General features: G+C 41.7%; 1 protein-coding gene across 1 annotated transcript; it reads left to right on the plus strand.

Annotated features, from left to right (window-relative positions):
• Window positions 1-674: 674 nt before the first annotated feature.
• Window positions 675-12,637, plus strand: LOC114920571 (uncharacterized). Its single transcript, XM_065966649.1, is given in 8 exon segments — window positions 675-721; window positions 1,635-1,780; window positions 4,842-4,867; window positions 6,094-6,156; window positions 6,158-6,227; window positions 8,799-8,899; window positions 9,450-9,596; window positions 12,548-12,637. Coding segments are annotated over 8 exon segments (690 nt in total).
• The last annotated feature ends 5,157 nt before the right edge of the window (window positions 12,638-17,794 follow it).

Consider the following 17,794-nt stretch of genomic DNA (forward strand, 5'->3'; position numbering starts at 1 on the left):
TCTTACATTGTGGCTGTTATTGTTTTTTTAGGATGGGCATCCCAGCTGAGATAATATCCTATTCAGTCCCTTAAAGAGGAGCAATTTGAATATGCATGATTCAGTTCCCCTAATAAAGCACACAGCCCTGGTCCCTTAAGAAATGAATAATTAATGCTGAGATGAATTATGCATTTAATTGACCAGGAGTTGTCTGGCATAAACCAATTAGATGCCATTGTTGGTGCAATCTCTGGTTACCTTTGAGGTAAACAATTTGGACATCTCTGTCTGACAGTGGACAGGCAGATAATCTGTGGTGGGAGAAAAACGCCTGTAAATGGAAGATATGGCTACAGTAGGCATGGAAATGAGAAACTCAATAGCCTGTACCAAACAACATCCATGCCTACACCAACCATGTACCACTTTTTATGGCCAATACTTTTTTGTAACGATATCTTCCATTTAAAAAACGCAGGCCTACCCCATTTTCCGGCATCATAGACTGCGTCCAAAACGTGTTCAGGCAGTCCAGTCTCTGATCCAGGGAGGATGCAGAAATATCCCACAGCAACGATATCTTTAACATCACCAAAACGTTTTCATCATACTTAAGTTAAGTAGCCTAGCCTACTACTGGTGCCGTCAGGAGGATGAGGGCTACAAAGTACAGTGTTTGGACAAACTGAAGCATGGCAGCGTGTATGGATGCAGCCAGGAAGCAGTTCAAAACACTGGAGTAGGTAACAGGCTGTAAGTGTAAGATGTACTCCATACAGTAATAATGGATTGTCTTGATATGTTTGTGGACTTTATGTAGCCGGTGACTGCATTATCTTGGCTCTGGCCGCATTTACGAAAGCTACTGTACATTATAAGTAGAATTTATTGTGGTGTTTTCACCTTTTGTTGGTTGGATATTTAAATTGTTTACTATTTAAGATAAGTCTACATTTCACTAACTCAATACCCAAAATGAAGTCAAACTTTGGGTTCACAGCCTCCTGTTACAGTTTGAAGGCCCAGTTTTGTTTTCATGTAACTCAGAATGATGTCGAAAACACTTCTTTTCAAACCTTCCTGTTACTAGCTTTTTTAAAGGTAATTTTTATTCAAAAATCGTTATGAGGACATAGCAGGCATGTAAGGACAATTTTTTGACGAGTTGTAGGCGACTGAGTCTTAATTATTTTAGCTATTATATTACTGTATGCTGATAATACTAAATGTAATAGAGCTATATCGAGGCTTTAAAGTCTGATAATGCAACACAAATGCCTTTAAAGTGGACTGATAAGTAATCTAAATAACACCCTGAAAACGTCCTTTTGTCACATATAGCTTAAAAGCTTGAGCCAGCCTAAAAACCCATTTTCTTATTTATCACTTTTCCACACAGGCCTACATCTAATGACCCTTGGTTTTGAAATGTTAAGTTATGATAGGTTTATCACAGCGAGCTGGTAGATTTTGCTCTCTGGAGACAAACTGATGATAATCGCCCAATTAAGTGAGTGTAAATTATAAGAAAAGTGTAAATATTAAGCACAAAAAGGTATTTATTGTTACAAATGCGATTAAAGAAGTGATGTCTTATTTCCCTGTTTCCTTATCAACTAGAAGAGTGTTCATGTTTTTGTCTCATTTTTCAGTGGCTTTATCATTGGATATGTTTTGGCTCCTCCAGTTGGAAAAGGGATACCAAAGTATACTCTGAGAAGCTTGGAAAATGTTTTATCCATGGTGAAAGAGAAAGTGCGTCTCCACACTTGTGCGTCTTACACTTGCTGTGTAACAGGTAATCCTTTGTCTCTGTAAAATGGTAGCCCTTGTAGTTTTTAATAAGTAATGTGCAACATGGAGTGCAGCCAGTTTACCCTGTTGTTCATTTCTTGAAAGATAGAAGCTAACACTGAAGAGTACATATTTTACATTTTTGTATAAAAAATGTCATGAATCATAACAGAAACATTGTCCTTCTTGTGTTTCCAGGCTTTGCACTTTACATGGATGCCCTGTGACTGATCCGACTGAACTACTGTACAACCAGCATTATATCATCCTCCCATATGAGACGCATGGCAGGGACATGACCAAGAAAAACAACAATCTCTAATGGTATGAAACTTAATTTTTGATCACTGAAACAAGTATTTAAATATTTCTAGGAGTTACTGGAGACATTCAAACTACAAGCCACAGTAAGCAAAGGATGTGGCGATTACTTGTGCATCAGAGTTGGGCGCATTTTACCATCTGGTTGCTGACTTTTTTGCAGCATGGGATCGTCCTTCTTGTTCATTGCTGCAACACCTTGGTAGTATCACAGTGGAACAGCATATCTTTGCACACGCAGCATTTCAATTAACATTTCCCATGTGCAAGACTTATTGTGGGGGTGCAATTCCTTATGAAACCGCACTATCATCCATCACTGTCTGCAGTAGGCATTGAGTTACCTTTGCTTTTTACTTTGATGGGTAGTCCCCACAGAGACAGGCTGGCCCACTTGATCAAGTGCAGTGAGCCTCATAGACAGATCATATGCACCAGGGGGACTTCACAAAAAAAAAAAAAATCTTATTCAAACCAGAACCGGGACAATTTGTATTGTGATTAAGTAGACAGTGAAGTGCGTTGAATCCATATGAGGATTACGCTGCTGTGGGTCTCGAGCCGAACACCATATTACACAGTGAAGATGAGAACATGCCCACTCAGCAGGTTGAGGTAGCGATGGGGGCCCCCCAGTGAGAGATGTGTCTGACATCTGATTCTTCTAACCATGAAAGATGACAGTACTGTAGCAGATGTCAATGATTTTTCAGATGGAGAAAAATTCCTTATCTCTTGTTATATCCGCGGTTGATATTGCCGGTATTTTGATATTGCTAAAGTCGTAAATGTGTAGAATATTCACAAGTAATATTATGGAATCATTTAAAATAGAGAAGCCTAGGACTGTCACAATATCAGGTTTTTAAACCTTGATATGATTCTAGTTAATCAAACTATATCGATATGTGTTTGATACGACCTCAACAAGAATTGCAAAATTAAACTTCTTCACACTATATAAATTGCACAAATAGATTGGCAACTTTTTTGGAACCCAAATTTTGCCTGTGTATTTGTGCAGTTCAGACAGTGCTCTTTTTGTGTCTCTGGCAGCAGCATCTGGTGAAAAATATGATTGACCTGTATTTTTTTTTAGATTGATACATTTTTGGATTGGTCATTCAAATACCGGAGGGTGTATCGTTTTAAAAACATGCGTTATCAAAAAGTATCAAACATTTTGATAACCTCACAGTGGCCTGATTGTAAGTCAGATTTAAAAAAAAATCCAAAAAAAATCTCTTTAACATCTTTGAAGTAAAAACACAATATGTAAGAGCTTGTACATGAGTTTCAGTCTTAGGTACAAAAACTTGAATCAATGTCTTCTTTGCCATTTCACATATTACCATAAGGTGGAGACAGAGACAGAGCTATGGCTGTGTTTTGCTCATGGTAGTAATACTCATTCAATGGACATGATGCTGCCACAAATCCCCCCCCCCCCCCCCCGCCCCTGCCTCTTCGGCTGGTCCCTCATGAATTTGTAAACATGATTTGACCAGTTAATAAGGACCTTTCAGAGGTAGAAGATGCATGTGACAAAAATTGCCCACTCTATCTTGATCTGTCAGCTTTTTAGCTTACTGATTCTACATACATTTATAGGGTCATGTCCGTCATTAATTTCAGTTTGACCTCACAAAACAACAGCAGTCTGGTTTGAAACGCCTGTAAAATGATCCTTTAAAGATGCCCACTTGGGCTGCGTAAAATGTAACCTTGATCTTGCAACCCGGCTGTATTGGAAATGGTGTCTGTCCTCTCTGGTCTGCGTCGGCAGCGGAGCGTTTCTGCGCTGCTGAATGGGACATCTGGTGTAGAGCAGCCGCTGAAGTCTTAACTGACGGCTCTGTGGAGTGTATTGAAACTCTACAGCACACCGTGTTCCCAGCGGAAGCAAGCGTGTATGCTGAGTTAGCTGTTCACAGGCATGATGAGGTAGAAACTCTTGAGGTAGCTATAGCATGAAGAGGAGATTAATTGGATGGAGAGGAATTAAAAGAGAGAGTGAAAGAAAGGGAATAATGACGCGCATCATGGCAAAGTACTTTCATATTGCCGCAATAATGATGAGCAGTGCAGTTGTGCTCACAAATGTGTCCAGAAAGGCTGACTAAACCTTTCAAATCTGCACTCCCTGACATCATTGATGACTTGCTGCTGCTCCACTCTCCCCTACTGTTTCTGCACGATGTCACTGGTGAGAGGAAGGAGCAATGCCCCGTGGAAAACTCTACCCCCCTCTACTCAATGCTGCCAGCTTGTCTGCTCACTGAGGACCCGGCCCTAGGAGTGGCTTCTACTGATACCACATCCCGCATTGCTAGAGGCTGGTCGGTCCAATTGGTTGGGACCCCAGTTTTCCCTTTGCTATCATATCTTGCTGTCCTCTTGTTGACTCCTGTTCTCTGCCACTTGAGAGGGCCACAGATTACTTGCTGCTCGGTCCCCCTGAGCCCCCTTCATACTAACTGTAACGCTCTCTCTCTTTCTCTGAGGCCTCCAGATACACACAGTTGGCTGCTCCCACAGGACATGGAACTGTAGATATGTAATGCAGAATGCAGAGAGCTGGGATGACCTAAGCTTTTCCACCGACATGTTTCCACTGCTGTTGCTCCTTGTACTGTACTCTCCCAGCTCTGAGGCGCCCCTCGTCCTCTGATTTCACCTCCCCAAGTGAGACAGCCTTGATTTAACTATGTTGATTTAAATAAGATCTATTTACATCTCACCAGCAGGCTGTAAATATGCCAAACAAGCTGTTCAATTTTTGATTGCCCAGATGTATTTTGATTCTGAACTTTACCGTGAAGTTGTTTTGCATCAGTCACACACGAATGAGGTTAGGGAAACTGAATTAACAGCTTACCGCTGCGACAGTGCCTTTTTCCCTTTGATCTTGTGTGGTTATGTGGCCACTACAGCGCGAGAGTGTGAACTCTGTTTCAACTCTTCCTTTTTTCGCTGAATATACAAGGCAAACTTCACTCTCCTTTTGTTGTTTTATTTCTCTCCCTCGGCCCACCAACGGCTGTAGAAATTCAAAAGAATATCAACAGACTTTGCCTCTGCATTAAAGAAAGCAAACAAGTGAAGAAACAATTCGGCTTCTCTCCAGAGTCCATGTTAGTGAGCTTGCAAACACCACTGCCAGAAGTGTATTCTGGTGGAAGCCTGAGATCACTACACTATCCCCCAAGCCAGCCCAGGGATCCAGCCAGGCAGCCGCAGTAAAGAGCGCTGTAACTGAAAAGAAACATTAAGTCTGCTCTCTTGCGCTCCCTGTGTCTGTGTCTCTCATTCTCTGTGAGGGAGACATACCTCACCTCGCTACCTACAGAGGGGATGAGGAGCCTGTGAGGAGAAAATTGCCTTTTGTGGAAGCATTAATTCAGATGTGTACCCTGCTGTCTGAACATCACTCTGAACTCTCCCCACTGCTCTCTCTCCTCCTCTCTGCAACTAAGTCCCAACCCTCTCTCCTTCCTCCCCTCTTCATCAATAACCTTCTGCTGTCTACTGCTGAAGAATAACTTATTCCCTGTGACTCCCTCCCTTTCCCTTTAAGCTTGTTTGGATTTTCATTGTTTGATCTGGCTTGATAAATAAGACAAATGCAGTTAGAAATTCATGGCTGCCCCATTTCATCAATAAATGATTAGTTTGCCACGCTCCCTTGTGATTGATAGGTTGTGCAAAGGATGTATTGGAACCAGATGAATTCAATACAGTAGGAGTCGCAGGGGAGCTACAAAGCATATCAGCTCATGAAAAATTGAGGTCAAAGGAAAATGTAAAAAAAAAAGGGATGAAAAAAAGAAAAAAGAGGAGAACAAGTTTTTGCCCTGCTGTGTTTTGTCTTTTTTTGTTTCGTCTTCCGCTTTACAAAACAACAGCAAAAAGTCGATGATGAATCACAGAGAAATCTGAGGCAATGTGCCTTAATCTGTGCCTGTGTTTTCTGCTCTCTTTTGTCTCTTCATGTAGTTTGCTCACACAGGCTTTAGAGAGGACCTTGAGCACACAGCCAGGGGCTGCGTGAAAAAAAGACTCAGCCAAGCCGGAGAGAACCAAACAACAGAGGCAGGTGTCCAGGAACCCGGTTCTCTTCTCAACAGGGGGTAAGCAGAGCAATTCTATAGAAATAACTATCTCTCCTGTCCCCACCTTCGTCATAGTGCAACCCCCCTCCCACCCCCACCCCACCACCACAACACCTCCTTTTTCACTATGCCAACATGAAGAAACCTGTTGGCTCTTGATGACAAATGTTGATGTATCCCTATGTTTGGGAAGGGCTACCTTTAGGCACACATCAAAATGGATGCACAGTTATGCATTCCTTTAGGTGTTCAAAGTAGATCTGAATTAAAGCGTGTTTCTTCATAAACAAAACTAGCATTTGGCAGGTGAAGGAGCTTCCTTTGGATTCTCAACCTGTTCTTTTAAGTCCAACCAGACACACAGCCCCCCCCTTTGCTCTGTGAGAAAAAACAAAACATTGTGAATATTAAACAGAACAAGACTTCAAACACAAATCAAGGGGGCTTAAATCATAGATGAATTCAATCAGGCCATTTTGTTGAATATTAATCCAGAAAGCCTTGTTAACAACGTGGGGGGAAAACAAAATGCTCTAATTTGCTCCTCATGTGTGGATAAAAAATGGTAATAAGTAATTAATCACAGATGATGCCCATAAAGGAACATAAAAGTGACAAAATACGGCTTTGGATTGATGGGTTTGAACATTAAGGCAGTTGCGCTGCTTTAAAGTGACGCTCTATTAATCACTGATACACAGTAATGTAGACAGTTTTTTCAAAAGTTGTTTTATTTTGGCCATCTGTGTTCACTAATACTTCACTTAAAAACTCATAATATACCACATCAAACATTACATGATATGATTCCACAGCTATAGCAACATTTTAATACTGAGCTGTCGATTACTATGATTAAGTTTTTTTCTGTTTTGATGCTGTCTCTTTTTAAAGTTTTTTCCAGGTAGAAAAGCGCTGGCTGTGCACTTTGGAGCACTTGCACAAAGTATTTGTGCGCTGAGAAGAAAAGCGCTGCTCGTCCATCTTGTCTCTATGACAACAGTCTGTTGACAACGGCCACTGTATGACTGACACTGCTCCGTGACTTTTTACTTTTGTTAGATCAGACATAGCGCAAATAGGATGTGGGTACAAGACACGATCCGTAGGCGACAAAACATACACAAAAAGAGCGCAGGTGACGTCAACAGCGCTTTTCTGAAAAGTTGAAAGATTTTCAGCTTGAGCGCTCGGAAACATCCGTACAAAAAAGTGGTCCTGGGCCCTTGGCTTTTCTGCAGGCGTCCGCTTTCTGCTGCAAACGCTCTCTCCTCCGTAAAAAAAAATGCTTGGTGGACACAGGGCATAAGTTTCCCAACCAAATGTTTGTTCTCTTCCGGAGCTGAATAGTTTCATTCTTTGTTATTAAAAAGGAAACAATGGCAGCTGTTTAGGAAGAAAACTAAATATAACGTTGCCAGCTTTGGCTGTAATCCTAGTGTAGCAACAGGTTAGAAATATACTAAATCTGGGCTAAAGGGTCCCTGTTAAAATGGAGTAATGCATTCATTAGAAGGCCCATCAACTACCTATAACCTGCAGCTGCTGTTTTTAGTATTATTTGCAAAATGAGCTCAACAGTGAAGGAACAGGCAGCTGTCACTCAACAGTCAGGAAGTAGCTCAAGGCTTTGTGTTCCCAAGGCTTTTAGATAACTGTTAAAGAAAATTTATTTCAGAAGATAGTTCCACTTAGCCGAGTCTAAAATCTGGAAAAATAAAGAACTTTAAAAATACAATACCCTGGTGCTTCTTTTAAAGCCATCTTTAACCAAATAAAATCACTGCAGGGGATTTTTTCTCCAACAAGACAGCCCTTTATCATATCTAATATTATTTCTACTCACAAAACCCAACGCTAACGGCACTCGGGGAAAAAAGGAGATGCTCACAAATCTTAGACTTTTTCTTAAAGTTTTTTTTTTCCTGAGTAGTGTTCACAAACGTATCTAGAAAGGCATTCAAAAGTAATGCTAGACTGAAAAAACTTCACGTAGTCTAGATGATTTGTAGCTGTATATTTGCCTTTGAGCTGAACCCATCAGCCTCATCCATTTTCTATACATTGTTCGTTTATTCTTTCACTGATTAATCTACCATGCTTTGTTATCTAATATTTAAATGAAGTCTCTCAGATTCAAGCGCAACAGTGTGTTTAATTATTCACAATCCAGCCTGTATCAGATCCAGCAGCCAAGAAAAAGGAGGACAACAAAATGAGTTTGTTTACAGGGAACAACAACAATGTAAGATTGCTGTATAAGCAATTCCCCCCACATGCATCAAGAGCAACCTGTCACTGTCAGGAGCTCACCCCGGACTGGAAGTTCACGCTGGCTGGCCATATTTGTGTCAGGGCAGCTGTGGCTTTCTGTGGCCCTTTCGTCTGTGGGACCGCTCTAAATAAATAAATGGCTTGACAGCAACATTGATCTCTCGTGAAGTTGGACAGGGGGAAGCAAAGGGAGTGGACAGGAGTGCAGTGAGGGATGGAAGGGCATGGAGAGCGAGAGAGAGGGAATGAGTGTGCAGAAGAACACGGCTGTGACTGCCAGCCGATGAGGTAATTGTGATTAATCACTTTTCGCAGAGGGCAGCGTGTTCAATGCACAAAACAAAAGAAGTGAGATGGAGGGAGTGGATGGAGTACCAGAAGACAGCCAGTTGAAGGTGGACCTGACGATTGATCTGGTAAAACACAAGCTCCAATACAGCACTGCAGCCTCATGAGGTCATTGGCATACAATCTTTTAAAAGCATGATCCTGTTTATCTAAAGGAAGTAAGAAGTCTAGTCTGTTAGAAGTCTAAAAACACTATATTCAACTTTGCCATAGACAAACATATCCACCAGGCCATGTGCTGATTCCTTTCCTTTAATACATGCCTCTTACTGCTCCTGTTTGTCAGTGAAGAGCAAAAGTTGAATCTAAAAGTTGATGAGCACCACAAAAAAAAGTTAACTTTTGATGTAAAATGTATGGGTTAGATGGAAAAAGGTGTCTGCCGCTACAACATCCTCTCCCCGTCTTCCTCCCACTAAGCTCTCTGTGTGTTTTTCAGCTTCAAAAAGAATTGAGAATAAACTCCCACTCCTCCTAATGTTATTTTTTTCTGCCAGAATACGGCTCATGACTGCTCAGCAGAACGAGTTACATAAATATATAAATATTTAGCAGAATCAATACAGCAGTACAGTACAGTCTAAGCCAGGGGGGATCTTGTTTTCTCCCCGCCTGCAGGTTGAGGCCAAGACAGTCGATGAGGAGGAGGAGAGTTGCTGTGCGAGTCCCTGCAAGGCCTCCCTCCATGATTCAGACGGCTTGTGTCTGCAGAGGTCATTGTCTGCAGGTTCCAGGAAATGTAAATACCCTTATTATGAGTTCCATGTAGTTAATACTTCATGTTTAGTCCATTTTTACTTTATTAGTAAGTCCAATTTTTTTCATTTGCCAGGGATAAGGTCGCATAAAAAATGGTCTAAGCTGCAATTATTGTAATCACCATTTTCCATAATTGCAAGAGCGTTAAATAGACCTGCTTCAAGCCACTATACTTACATCCTCTGTGTGTGTAACCTGCTTTTCTGTCTCCATGGTTCTCTCCGTGAATTGTTTGCTGTGTGTTAACCAGCCCAGATTTTCTTGGAGGCAAGGGAAGGCAGTGAAAGGCACAGGACACAGAGCTGGTAGTGAAGATGCAGGATTAAAGACACCTGCGCCTGAGGTACAACTCTATGTGCTATGAGTTTACAGAGCTTAGCTGAGGCCACAGATGCTGAATATATCACAGCTTCCAGCTTGAAAAAATACATCCAAGTGTGTATTTGTGATTAGAGTAGAGCTCCATAACAGCATGCGGTCGTATCCAATGTCTGCACTGCGATATAGTCTGGTTATTACATATATTCCGAGTGATGAAGTATGACTGGGATGTGTCTACAGATGTTTTTGCATGGATCTGTGCTCCCCAGAAATTACACTCATTTAAATACACTTATTTTGCCCTGATAATCCTCGAGGGACAGCCATGTGGAGCAGTGTAACTGTGATGAATGCACACAATAGTTGGCTGATATTACTATTCCAAGCAATTTCATGCGGCTTTGAAATGAGAAGATATTGAGTCTTATTTAAGCAATCAATAACCTTGAACATTTTGTTTTAATGAAAACTATAATTTCAGGCAGTGGCAATTACACCATAGGGGAATGTTTTGGTGTGGTGATGGTTTTGCTGCCGTATGCACTTTTGCAATAAAGATATTCTTATCGGGGTAATTATTGACTTCTGGGGGCCAGTTATGACCCTGGCTAAAGACCTCATCAATAGCTTAATTCATTACTTATTGCTTTTAGTCATACATGAATGTTGCTGATTCAGATTGGCTATGGATTGAAGGGACACCCAATTAGATAATGGAAAATAATAATAATAATCCCTGGGACAGACTCAGCTACTTTTTTGTCATAAACATCCTGCCGGGTAATTTCTGATTTGTCTGCTAATGAAGAGTGACACAAGGAGAAGGTAGCATCCCAGAACACAGCTCCAATGTGAAATCCAGTTTATTACTGATGTATTGTTTATATAAGCGCTACATTTAAAATGTCAAGTTATCCGTGACTATAGAAAGTTAAACTTTTGTACAACAAAACATCTTCTACCTCACCGAAATTTAGCTTCGCAGCAAATTAGTTTCTACGTTCATACCTAGAGGACTCTAGGTTTTTTTGTTAAAGTTGTCATCAGACCTGTAATAATGAGGCTGCAGGTGACACTTTACAAACTTCTAGTCTTCCCATCATTGACAAATGCTCCCCTCTTTTCCCTCTGAGGCCAAACAGACCATCGCTGTCTCATTGTCTACAGCACCCTCATCATTTAGAGCACTGTGAATAATAATGAGGGATAACTGCGCTGCTATGACTCATACTTTGAGCTGAGTTGGGACTGATTTCCTCCCACTCCTTTGCTCAAATGTGCTCGTGAAATGCCCTGTGTACTCTGTGTATGTGCATGTATATGGTAGATATTGATGACCAAATTCAATTACATGATTACATTTTCAGCCCAAGCTTTAAATGATTTATTGTATTGAATTTAAATAGTGAATACATTTAGAAACAGTACACCGGTGAGGTGGTTGCCTGCATACGATATTGACCTGTGTGGTCCAGGCCAAATAAAGAATAACGAGATTCAGCATCTCTGCCAAGTGGAGATGTCCGCTGGGAGTGAAGGCAGGCTATCTCACTGGAAGAGAGCGAGAGGATGGCGGGCTGGAGCCTGATGCACATTTATCAAAGCATTTCTTATAATCACTTGACTGACTTTTGTTGGGCTCTCCGAAGGTTGGTGTTTCCTTTAGAGTGCACTCTGTTAAGGAGCTGATTGATTTCATGAGGAGGGTGGGGTTGGGGGGGGGGGGTCCGTCTATGTTGTAGATGTCATACACTTTGAGGAAATGCGTACAAGGGTAGATTTGTACTCACTGCTGTGGTTTTGTGTTTACAACTATCATTTGTTTTGATTTAACAATATTGGCTGATTTATCAACCAGTCAGCTAAGCATTTTTTCTTAATTAATATTGTTAGAAATGCCAATACGTCCAGGGATGTTTGATCAATCGTCTTCCTCTTTCTTAAGAATTTTGTGATAAAAAATCGAATGGTTATTGACCGCTGCATTGATCCATTCCTTTCCTTTTCCAATGCAAGTCCATTTCATTTGTCTTTCACTTGTTTTTCCCTGCTCCTATTCCCCAAAGCTTAGTTTAGCCATTTCAAAGGCCTTATTCTTCCCATGCAAGGTCAACTATAATCAAATCTAGACAATGTCACTGCCTTGAATCTCCACAGAGCTAGGTAGAGGAAGATGACTCCTCTGGGCTTTTAAGGACCTTCTGCATTATACCATTCAATTACTGTTCATTAGACAGTGTACAGCCATTAATCAGGCGGAGATGTTCTGCTAGTCTTCAGCAGGGACAATGAAGTGGGGGAATGTATTCTGACTTCTTGTCTGGGCCACTGTTTAATGCTATGAGGAGAGATGACACTTCGGAATGCACCAAAGCTTTCAAATAGAGAGACGTCCTAAACTGAACGGCTTCTCTGCTCTCTATCTGTTTTCAAGTGAAGTTCTCTGCTTCATGCAGCCTCGTCTTTGAATCTAAAAAGAGATAGGCTTTGTCAGAGATTTACTGTTTATGTGGGAGAGTATTACGAATCTGATATATCACTAAAAGGGGAGGAAGCTGACAGATTTACCGATTAGAGCTGCATATGCATTGAGTATGACTAGATGATGATATGAGAAACTGATTTATGCTTTCCAGGAGCCTAAGGAGAGGGAGCTGTGCCCCGTTCTTCGCACACTACGGTCACGGATGTCCCGCTTTTTCAAGGGTAGGTTCATCAAAGCATAAAGCCCGGTAGTAGCTCACTGGCAGCAGCAGCATTGGCGGGCCCCCCCCCCCCCTGTTCCCCTCCACAGCACCTAATGCACCCATAAAGAGACCACTAATACACTCTGCATTACCAGTTCCTCCCTCACATTGCATGTCACCGGATCCGCAACCACCTCTCAACATCTGGGAGAGCTTTACGCCGTGCTTTATGGAGACCATCTGGTTGAGTGGGTTTTTCTGCCTCCCCAATCTCAAATGACTTATTCTAGTATTAAAGGCACCTGCACATCAAGGTGTGCCATACTACGGCCGGAGATTATTCACCGCTCGTTTGTAACTTGGAACGTCTCAGACAGAATGGGAGGGTCCCATGTCCCTTGTTACTATGGAAATCTTCTAAGTAGAGCTGCATGGCCTGGCTCTCGATTAATCTAGAGAAAAACGTGGAGAAATACAAAATAAAAGCTGCATTCATTTGATTATGGGGGGGTGGGGGGGGAGAAGATAACATAGTGTTAAACGCAAACCAAAGCAATGATGTAAAGTTGACATTCTCTTTTGTTGACAGAATGTGCCTTTCAGCTAGTTCAGGCAATTTCATTCTAATTGCCCACAAAACACAGGCTTTGGCTGTGAGGCCCGTCCAGTGCCTTCCCAGTATCTTCAATTTTTCCCTGTGAAAATTCCTAAGGTGACTAAATGGAACAGGATGTGAATCTCTGCGTGTGGTTATCACTGTCTGCCCTTCAATCGGTGCTTCACCCTGTCAGTGTTACACCAGGAAAATCACTGCATCCTGCGCTCACAGCAGGCTCCATCCCTTGCACATGTGGCACCTATACCATCATAAACGTACACCAATACACCTACATGTACATGCAACATATGAGCACAGTTATCTTACAGGCAGCAAATGTTTTTGTGCGTGTGCAATGTGCATGTTTTTCAGGCATATACATGTATTCTCTGTCAATTATCTTCATATCGATTGCACCAGAGGTGGAGATGCACACTCCAGTTCTTGCCCTGATTTCCCCGCAGAATATACATGGACACTGCAGGGGGCATCTCGAACATATCGCAGCATATTATTGCTCGCACACTCAAGAATCACGTCTTCATTTTTCTGTCCCTATCGCATCATGCTGTTGTTGCTGTTTATGAATGGCTGTGCATCATTCATGCCTCATATTCCCTAGCTGTCAGTGCATCTGCTGCCTCGGAGGGAAGTGAGATGTGAAGCGAAATGCAAGTGATCTCTAACAGAATCTGCCACCTGCTTTGCATCAGAATGTCAATGTCTGGGTCGTTTTTATCCTTGAAAGGAGTCTGTAAGATGGGGGAAAAGATCGAGGCCTTTTTCCTAAACGCAAATCAACTATCAAAGTACTTGCAGTGTCTCCTTCTTATACTTCACCAGGTGTATTCCATCTTGACTTCCATGTATAGAAGAAAGAGATACTATTCTACCCGGTTCTATTCGGCTGAGGTTCTCCTTCAAAAGTTATTGGCATCGTGTACAATGGCCTTGTAATTTATGCGAACTGTTAGGGACTCTGACAGAAGTTGTAAAGCATCTTGACTGATTGGGTAGATATGAGATGTGTGCAGTCATGGCATATTGTCGCCTGTATGTGAGCGCGACATGCAGAGAGTCGCACAACGTGCTCTGTCACATATAAATTACTCTGCACCGTCAAATTAAGTTGTTGTAAATCACCTTGCGGACCCGACACCAGGCCTGAGTGACGACCTTTACGCCTATTTGACTTTAAGTCTTATTTATGTTAATCACATCTGCATTATACCGACAGTAAAATTGTGTCATACCCTAAAAGGTCATTGTTATCAGTGCAGCATGTGGTAGGGACAGAAAAACATGCTGGTTTGTTTATCACAAAGAGTAATAAGTGTTTATGCTTGATGCTTTCATTTTGAAATATAAATGTGTAATTTTCCTTTCTCCTATCTTTTTTTTTACTGTCTTTTTTCCACACCACAGTCATTGAAAAGGTATGTCCTATACAAATGGTATCATCAAATGTCTCATTGATTCAACTTGTAATCTCAAATACATAAAACATAATGCCGAGTGTGATAAGCTGCATATAGCGCACAGGGGTGTTAAAGCACACAGGGACACAGCTGGTTCTTGTTATTTTAGCATATTATAACAACTTGCACTAGCACTACAAATGCTGGGTGTGGATATTAAATGCTTATGTAATCCCCTCACAAAGAGCTTCATGATATTTACAACAAGACAGTCATCTCATATTCTATAGACGTTAGACCAGTACAATTCCTCTTATGATGCCGTATATGTATTTCTTATTCAGACAGGCAGGGAGTGTATCCTTGAGAATGGCTCCTCTTAAGGAGAATGAGCGGCTTTTGTTACATATAGCAAAGTAACAAGAGACAGTATGCTTTTCTTCTCGTTCATCTCAAAAAGGCTGCAGCTCCCAGCAGCGATCCGTTCTTTTTTTTTTTTCTACATTTACATGGTGAGAAATAATAAGTTCCAAAAGACTCGTGTGTCGAAAATCAGCCATTGTGATGTGAGAGAGGCATCTGTGTGTGATCTCTGCTGCACTCGAGACGACAGGCTCTGTGAAGTGCACCACTGCCCAGTTACACATTAGCTTTGATTGCCAGTTTGTTCTCTGCGCAGCTCGTAGCTTTGAACCGCATCTCAAGATGAAAGCCAACCTTGTCCACAGTGTGTCCACTGTAGACCGCTGCTGTTGCTTATTTGCTTCAGGCACCATCAAGGGCTTCGGGACAATTTTTCTTCTTTAGTTCTGTACCATGCTGGGGCGAGCATTATGTATAATTTATCATACAATACATCCCGAGACAGCACCCCGTCTGCACTCCCTTTTAATTGAATGCCTGTTCTTTTCTTTCTACATCTTGTGATGATTGTGGTCAACGCAGGATTCCACTAAGGTGTGTATTTCTGTGTGTCCAGCAGAGAGACTTGTTGTGGTGTACAAGTCTCACTTATGTGTAGTGTTTCCTATGATGAGAGCATCAACCTTCAGTACTGATCTATCTCTCTCTCTCTCTCTCTCTCTCTCTCTCTCTCTCTCTCACCCTTCATGCATTTTTCTCTGCTCTCTTTCCTCTTGAATCCAAAAGCCACAGAATACAGTGTTAGCCTGCGTTGGACTGTCGAGGACCAGACGTCCTCTTTCTCTTCTGTCTCCAGCATCTAGCTGCTCATGTATAAGATGAAACGGTGTTATAAGCCAAATAAAAAGGTCTTGCCTCTTGACAGCCCCACCGTGAATATATGGCCTCTTATTTCGGTGAATATATTGCATAATTATGTACGGTTATGAATATTGCATGGAGCCCCACACTGAGTGCATGGTAAGATGCCTAATTGCGGAGTTTAATTATTAAGAAGCAAAGGTCCTGAGCGGGTTTTGTGAGAAGCACTTTTGATAAATTATTTTTTGCAGTTTTCTGATGAATTATTTTGGGGGGGCTTGTGTCTAATCAGCAGGCGTAGTGGACGGCGTAACTGCTCTTGAGAGAGACTTATCTTTCCATGGAGGGGAATTACTATGCTGATTAAATCCGCTGAAATCAACTAATAACTTAATGATATTGGAGTGGATCAAAAGAATGAATCATGGCCCCTCATAGTGGTGGCTGTGAAAAACACAAGGGCACAGAGATGGGGGGAACGAGGGCTGTTGCCGCTGACCTCAGGGCAGTTTTAATATTTCTTCTTGCGAAAACACGAGGGAGGGAGATGAAGAAAGAGAGCATGTGATGGTATGTACTAAAGCAAACCAAAGATCCTCGTATTAAACACAGGGTAGATTTGCTTTACTTCATATGAAGCACTTCAAGGAAAAAGTCCAGAGAGGCTGACTAAACAAGGAATAGTAAACTAGATCTCCCTCAAGTGCTGCCAAAGCCACCAGACACAGCTGCTTGTACTGTATAACTACAGCTTCTCTTACTTTCCAGCGTGTACTGTAACTGAGGCGCCCACGCAAAAACATTCCTCCCTAGTTAAGTATTCAGCTCAAGTGCACTTAATATGCAGGAAAAGTTTAAGGCTTGACCTCGCTTTTGAGTCAAAAGAAATTTGAAAATGAATAAAACAAGCTTCTCTGCGTGTTGCTTCAAATATGAAACTGGTTCACATGATGTATTCTTCCATAAAAGCGTATGGCTTTAATGCAGACAATAAGAATCACTGACCCACTTAATTGCAGCTCTGTGTCACTGTGAAACTAAGTTCACCACAACTGCAGGATCAAACACAGGGTAATAGCCGGGCGGCCTCCTACAAAATGCATGTCGGTCTGGCACTCATGAAGCGCAGTTAAGCTGCTTTTCACGAGCCAGCACAAATATGTGAATAATTGATTGATATCGACTTGAAGATCACCTTGGTGTATCCAGTAGTTGTTTGGTTAAGAAGTCTCCTGTGGAGGGCAGGAGCCTGGCCATCTGTCAATAACGCGTCACGCATCTCACACGGCTGGCACTCTGACCAGCTGAAACGCTTCAGTAAGCGGCTGAACAATTGTTCTCGATGTGATGTTAAATCAGTTATTCTGCCCTGAGAGCCAAAGTGTTTCAGCCACAGTTCCAGCGAGTAGTCTGGAAATAATGGCCATATACTAATTCTGCTCTCTTGCTTGGATACAATTGCAGTGATTATAAATGATTGATTATATAGTGGAGTGCAGCACTTGGATTAATAGTTGATGGAAAGTATATTCATAGTAGAATTTGCCTTTTTGACCTTTACCCAGGTGAATGAACTATTAAAAAATGTTATTTGGAAAACATTCTTTAGATGCAAGAAGTAATGACTATCTCAAATCGAGTGTTCCTTGTTTGAATATGTAAAGCTGACTCAAAAAGTGAGTCAACTCTCATTAGAACCTATATTTAAATGCACTCAGCTCTGATGATGATCATTGATACGAAGACAAATATTCTCATTATAATGTTAGTGACACACCATTACTGACTCACTACTGTAACGCTAACATTACATATCGCATATAACATAATTTAGCAGCTAATCACCATCCTACTAGCGGGCTAGCCAGCTAGCTTCAAAGCACACCTGTGGTGTTTTGTACCTCATGGAGAGTTCTGGGTGTCGCTGAGACGCTTGGTGAGGTTTGAATTGTCTCC

This window comes from Labrus bergylta, chromosome 18 (assembly GCF_963930695.1).
Source record: "Labrus bergylta chromosome 18, fLabBer1.1, whole genome shotgun sequence".
Taxonomy (NCBI): Eukaryota; Metazoa; Chordata; class Actinopteri; order Labriformes; family Labridae; genus Labrus; species Labrus bergylta.